Source organism: Strongylocentrotus purpuratus, unplaced genomic scaffold (assembly GCF_000002235.5).
Source record: "Strongylocentrotus purpuratus isolate Spur 01 unplaced genomic scaffold, Spur_5.0 spur5_scaffold_10, whole genome shotgun sequence".
NCBI lineage: Eukaryota > Metazoa > Echinodermata > Echinoidea > Camarodonta > Strongylocentrotidae > Strongylocentrotus > Strongylocentrotus purpuratus.
This window is the reverse complement of record NW_022145595.1, coordinates 8,100,281-8,107,463: the sequence shown is the minus strand read 5'-3', so window position 1 is coordinate 8,107,463 and position 7,183 is coordinate 8,100,281. Positions and strand designations below refer to the sequence as shown.

At 36.4% G+C, this 7,183-nt stretch overlaps 1 protein-coding gene across 1 annotated transcript in view; it reads right to left on the bottom strand.

Moving 5' to 3' along the window:
• Positions 1–3,823: 3,823 nt before the first annotated feature.
• LOC591324 (lysosomal alpha-mannosidase) overlaps positions 3,824–7,183 on the bottom strand; it is a 29,401-nt gene continuing 26,041 nt past the window's right edge. Inside the window, exons 21-24 of the mRNA XM_030979367.1 lie at positions 6,880–7,098; positions 6,417–6,566; positions 5,246–5,369; positions 3,824–4,104 (exon numbers count right to left, since the gene is read on the bottom strand). Of these exons, the coding sequence (XP_030835227.1) occupies positions 4,010–4,104; positions 5,246–5,369; positions 6,417–6,566; positions 6,880–7,098 (588 nt within the window). The 3' untranslated portion in view covers positions 3,824–4,009. The remainder of the gene's footprint in view (positions 4,105–5,245; positions 5,370–6,416; positions 6,567–6,879; positions 7,099–7,183) is intronic.

Genomic DNA, 7,183 nt, shown 5'->3' with positions numbered 1-7,183 from the left:
CCCTCGTTTACTTCATCCTCGCAAAATTGATAAATGAGGACGATTCCTGGCAACGAGATGACCGCGTATATAATTTTGCTCTTATATAGTGTATATTGATGACTAAATAACATTTTGCAATTTTTTTGCTGGCTTGCTTCGCTCGCTCGTATATTTGGGATATGAATGATATATTTTTGGGCAAGAGGCCATTTTACAGGAAAAAGTGCCAGTACATCTTTGTGTACAAAGGATGGAAAAGAAATCCTCTTTGATGAATTCGGGATTTGGGTGATGCAAAACTTTTTAACTCCTAAAAGGGTGCCGTGACTAAAAAAAAAAGTTGAATAACGCAGTTCTAGTAGACTAAAGACTGGTGCCCCCCCCCCCCCCCCTCTAAATGACTAAGCCCATTCTACGCCACTGAATGACATCAATATGTAGTCTTCGAACGAAAATGGTAACTTTATTTTTGAAATTAAGTGCTCATTTTATTCTAATTCTAACATATTCAATGCCTGAATTCACCATGCACGATTACTTCATTAACCTTTTACATGATTTTTTCATTGAATACCAGACATATTTCAATTTATATACACATGTATACAAATAATAGAAACACAACTAGAATGCATTAGATTATCACCTCAACAATATTGCACACTACAAACTATTGAAATAAATGCTTAATATTCAACATGTTATATTTCTCTGATGCTAAACCCGATTCTTTATACATGGTCGCGCAAAAAGAACCCTAGATCTGTAATTTTAACGACATCGTTGAATCGAATTGCTTTTACCCAAAATTTATGACTTTTGGTGCGATGTTAATCGGAAAAGAATTTTGAACCCACTAAAACAAAACCAAATGACATATTGTGTCAAAGCTGAAATTGCAGATCTCAGGTGTAGCATTTTGGGGGGCCACCGTGTATAGGATAAAAAAGTTGATTTCTTCTTTCAAAGATAATGTTTAGTGCTGGTCATGTGATGACGTTCCGAGAGAAATCGTCTAGAATCTATTAGAAAGTTGTTGCGTAGTCAAGTGGTTTAATCAATTGAATTGAAATGCAAAGGTCCTGGGTTCAAACCCCAGCATGGCACTGATGTCCTTGAGCAGGGCAATTATCTACTTATCTACATTGCCCGATCCTCACCACTCTGGTTTTAATTGGGTACCCGGTAGGATGCAAATGTCATTGTGATTGGATTTGCACTCCCTTAAAAAGGCGACTAGCTGGAATGCCCCCTAGGGAGAGGAGAATGTGTGCTTAATGTGCAGAAGAGCAGTTGAGTCCAGAGACCGGGGTAACAATAATATTGTAAGTGCTTTAGTCAATGAATGGGCGAGAAACCAGTATTATTATTTATGAAAGTAGATTGTATACGACAGTAATGTTTAGGCCAGGGTTTTGGATTCATCAAATTGATGAGAAATAAACATAATCCTGATCAAAATCACATACAGAGAAACACACTACACACAAAAATTGGTATAACAATGGACTATTCATTAATGTGTTAGAAGATAGAAACTTAATCCCACACGAAAGAAAAAATATATTTCAGAAAAATCTATTCCCTAAAGTCAATAAAAGAAATGCCAACTAAGATCTCAATACTTTAAATGGCCTTCACACAAATATAAATGTACAAATGTCTAAAATATATGATTTAAATAATAAAACAAAGAGTTCTTGCAAGTTTCATGCTTTGTAATTTCCAACTTTTTATTAGTGATCAAGTACATCAAACCTGCAATAGTATATCACCTGTATAGAAGGACAACACACAAATACAATTGTATAAATGTCTGTACATACAGACCACCTGCCGATAATTAAAGACTACTTTTAGTGTTTCCAGCCTTAAGCGGTCTTTATATACAGGTTTCCCTGCACACAAATTTTCATAAGATCTCTCCCTTCTTCAAGTGAAGAACAGACATGGAACTCACAAGAATTCTTCTGTCTAACATACAGGTATATATGCATAACCCACTCTTAGAAGAAGAAAAAGAAGGAAAAAATAGAGACCCAATAATCTTGCAATACAATATTCTAAAATTATGTTGGAAATGTATAAACTAAAAATGTATATTTAACTCTTATTTAGCCAAGGGGGTTTGCTTGGTATAACATTTTACTAACACACAAATAATGCTCATTTTTCAAATGCCATTGTCTGTACTTCTTATATCATATGTCTTATAGCACAAACTGTTTTCTACAAAAGTTGAAGGAAATTAATCTCCCTTTCAAATGATACCAACACCAATCTTAAAATACACATAATTAATAGTATTGAAACAAGCAAAAAAGAAATGCACTTTACCGGAAAGACAAATTGAGTGAAAAGGGATGAACTTATGCAACGTGTTATTACATGTACATGTTACTTTAATAAGGTTTTAAAGAGATCCTCTTTCTCTCTCCATATTTCAGAGCATTAAATAGATGAAATGACTGTATTGTCACACAACATCGACATACATTGGCAATACCAGTATCCCTTTTATCTTGATTGGAATACTGAAATGTTTTTGCACATTGCATTTGTATTGATGACAAACATACACAGAATAACAGAACATAACAAGCTTAACACAAACACTAAACTGCCTGAATATCTACCAAAATAAAATCATAAAATTAAGTTCATCCATGATTCTTGTACAATGTAATTCAAAAGAAAGCACACACACGTCTAACTCCACTTCGATTGCATGTGGAACGAAAGTAACACAGAGATCCGGCAAATGAAGAGATCATGAAAGTGGCAAGACATTAATCTACATTTGCCACTACATACCCAGGAGTGAAACAGGGACCTTGTAGTCTGTTTATAATAGCCTCTGGTATTTGTCCCCTTTCATTGTTTATTGGAATGCTAATAGGATCATGTACATTTCAAAATAGATGACGTTTTGTAAATGCATTGATGAAAGATGGGGAAAATTAATTATATTCAAGGTACATGTAACTAGGTAAAATTAAGTGGCATGAAAAGAGGCGTCCATTACCGTATGCAAAGGGTGGCATACATGTAGCTAGTGATGTTGCTGAATTAGTAAAAGATATAATATGTATGTGACATGTATTTGAATGAAAGTGTTGGTAATATTAAAGGTAAAGACCAGTATTGGAAACTCCCCAATTTCAAAAAATGAAATGGAAGCTCTTAATTACTAATCATGTGAAAGAATATGTTTTGACTAATACATGATGATAACAATTTTGCCGGGAAACCGCTTACTAATTGATATATTTGGTAAATTAGTTTATCTATTGGTCTGTGAGAGATAAACGCATGTGTGCGTAGTCCCATATACATCTTTCTGTGTACAGTGCTTGTAACTTTACGAAGGCTGGGCCAAATTTCTTATCACTTTTGATGATTCCAGAACCTTGCAGTACACACCAATACTTATATGCTAGATGATCAACCTTTTCTGATCGATTCCACAACGTTTCTGTGACAATGCAATCGAGGGAGTGAGTTTATTTACCAGCTCCATATTCTTAAAGGTAAAGACCAGTACTGATAAAATTGCAATTCAGGAGTTTGGGGCGCAAAATATCCATTCAATATTGTTTAAATATTACCTTCAGAGGTTTAGATGGCAATATACTTCAACCTAAATTTGCAAAAAAGTAGAAATATATGCCCAAATGTTCAATGTTGAAGTGCTTTCGCAATATCTATCCAGGCCTGATCTATATAGTTTACCAAAAATATATCAATTAGGCGGTTTCCCGGCAACATTTGTATCATCACATATTAGTCAAAACATATTCTTTCACATGATTGGTAATAAGAGCTTCCGTTTCATTTTTTAAGAGGAGGGCGTTTCCAAAACTGGTCTATACCTTTAAGATGTAATTCTAACTCTTTGCGACAGAATTATGCAGTTACCCTTCCAGATGTGTGTTTTCATACCAGCACACTTTGCTAAGATACACTCTTGCATCTACTGAAATCAAGTGCAGTACATCTACTTTATATAGCTAAAATGGAGGCATCCTCAGTGTCGGCTGACCGTAACGTTGAACGTCCTGATGTCCATTGGATTGAGTGTCACATTGAAGTCTGGGGCAGTCGCTGGGATGGGTTTGAAAGCTGGAAAGTTAAACAGACGCAAATATCAATACATGGGACCAGTCAGATAAAATACATGCGTCTGGTAGTACAGTCAAACCTGCTTTAGTGACCACCCGTCTACAAAAACCACATTTTTTGTTTCCCTTGAAAATGGTTACTCATTGAAACATGTACAATAGGCACCTGTCTACAAAGACCACCTGCCTCTAAAGACTACTTTTCTTGTCTCCCTTGGTGGTCTTTATAGACAGGTTTCTCTGTACTCCCATGGTCCTCTTCATCTTTAACACTACCGGTCAACACTTTCACTATTTTCACCTTTATGCTTTTCACATGAATATCAGAATAATCTTTTTTTTTTCAAATTAAATTACACATCACACATAAATCAGGATTCATTTATACATCTATATGTACCATGCTTTCAGAAGAAGAAAAAAAATTGCATAATATGCACTAGTTTACGTACATTGTACATGTAAAGTTAACTAGTAAATACAATTTTCCACTAACTTTCCATCTTAACACACATGATTGTAATAATGATAATAAATTGTATTTATAAAGCGCTTAATACAATGTTTCTAAAGCGTTAAACAAAACAAGTTACAGCGTAAAGTAAACATACAACAATAATAGTACATACATGTAATTCTAATAATAAAAATTACAGATAATAAGCAACTTACTTTAAACAAAACTGCCCTATAAATAACTATTATACAAGAACTTCTTCAAGGTTTCCTTAAACGACTCTACGGATGGGGATTAGCAGATACTAATTGGTTAAATATTCTATAATTTAGGGGCTGCAACAGCAAAAGCATGATCAGCGTAACGGGTATTGGTTCGGACACCAGTGGCTTATTGGAAATTAGCATGTGTAGTTGACCGTAATGAACGTGATGGAACAATACGTTTGAGAAGGTCGTTTAAATATGATGGAGGATACGGTACTCAAGTTTAATTTTGAATATTATCAAAAGAATCTTAAACTGAATGTGAATTAAAACAAGTAGCTAACGAAGAGATCTAAGAACAGGAGTTTGGGTGATGAATATGCTGAAGTGGAGAAATGGTGGATTTTGGTTAGCCAGAGTACAATTTGTTACAATAATCTAAATGATAGTCACGGTTGACTATGGTACTGTTAACGAACCTTGTGGGGTTGTGGTGGAACTGCCCTCAATTTTCCACTGAAGACGATCGACACTCTTCAAGACCTGGTTGGCTGATAGGGATAGCTCCTCGACATCAGATATTCCAAAGGGTTTGAACAGATCCTGCATCAAGAATGAAATCATAGAGCATGAGACAACTGGTCATATTCGTCCTGCTCCACAACACTGTGTTAGAGGAACTCGGCCTAGCAGACGGTTGTTACCATTAAAATGCCTGTAACTTCAAAAAGAGACGTGCTCTATAGACCAAAATACTAGATAGGTTAAAGATGAATGGTAATTGACCTGGTGTTAAAAGACCCTGGTTTATATACATTTACATGTATCAATGAATTTACATGAGCCAACTTACTGACTAGCTGAGAAAAGTTTAGAAATTGTGGTTATGGGCCGGTTCTCAGGTGGTATGGGTTTGGAATAATTTTCGAAGGTCTATGGCGGAGGATAGGGATCAGGGGGTTCGGAGCAGATACAAGCAATCTATGTGCTAGGATATCCTCTTTTGTATTACAGTGTATTTCTCTTGATTCAACAGCTAGTAAGTATGGGGGTTTGTCCAGGAATTGAACCTGGGACCTTTCTTACCCCAAACCAGAATCATACATGTCAGAAATATGAGTATTTTACTCACTTTTTCAGCTGAGATACGTTAGTTAGCCAACTACAGTATTCAGTTGATGCTTTTGTCTACATATTTTATCCTATGTTTGAAACAGCTCCCTAGCACAATTTTTGTGCAGGCCTTGATTGGTAGGCATTAGGTTATCATATGCAGTCAACACAAGTTGAGCACCATTACAATAGTGCACATTTAATGCGATGTGTTCAATTGCGCATTATTTTGGATTGATCATGTGACGTCACAATGCTTGTCAGTCAGTGTTTTGCCTTAAAGCCATCTTGCTAAAGTAAAATGCATGGATGTAATCTGAGCACAAGTTCAGACATTTTACCTTACCATGACAAATGCTGGATAAAATGCTGGCTTAATCCCTGTACTGGATGGAATCTGTCCCCAGGACTCACCAGTCCGGATAATCCAGATATCATCTGTTTAGGGCCAGAAGGTAGTTAACTCAAATACTTTAACACACATTTAACACCCTTCTGGCTCTGAACAGACGATGTGACCTATGACCTTATTCTTACCCTAAGAGAAACTGTGACAGGCTTGGAGAAAGCCTTGTCGTCTCCGATCTCAAACTGATGCTCTAGCCTCAGGAGGAGGACGTTTGGTTTGAGCTGCTCGAGAGTCAGAAGGTGAACATTGGCTGGAAGAGCTTGACTGATGAAAGACGACTGCAGATAAATCAAGAACAAACGATCATCATTTTTTTTAAAGATAAACAGTTGTTAGCAGTGAAGCCTTAAATTGATAATATATTGAAAGGTTGAAATATAAAAAGTGTTTAAATGACTTTCTTCCCACAAAAAATGTGCATATGAAGACAAAAATGGCAGGCCTATTCATTGTGATGATAAAGGAAAAAGATGGGAGAAATTGCAAAATGAGGAGAAAACAATGGAAAAACGGACAGCAAGTAATGATGCAGAGAAAAAAGAATGATTGAGAGAAGAGTGAGATAAGATTTAGAGAAAGGAGGAGACTTACAGATACTGGAGACTGGTTTCCTGTTGCCGTGGAGACATAGAAATATGGCTTCATGTAGAGTTCCTCCCCAAGTGTACGCTGGATGTAGGCAGCTTTCTTGGGCGTCGCCAAGAAAACGGTATGCGTTCCTCGGACCATGAGCCCGTCACCAAACTGGCCAGTTTCATTCAGAGGCTCGCCGACACCCCGATTATCATCCTTAAGAATCCTACGATGAATCTGAAATGAAAGACAGTATGGGATTACAAAAAAATTATGTAGAGGTATTGTGGTCTAGTGGATAAGTCACCAGACTGCAGATCAC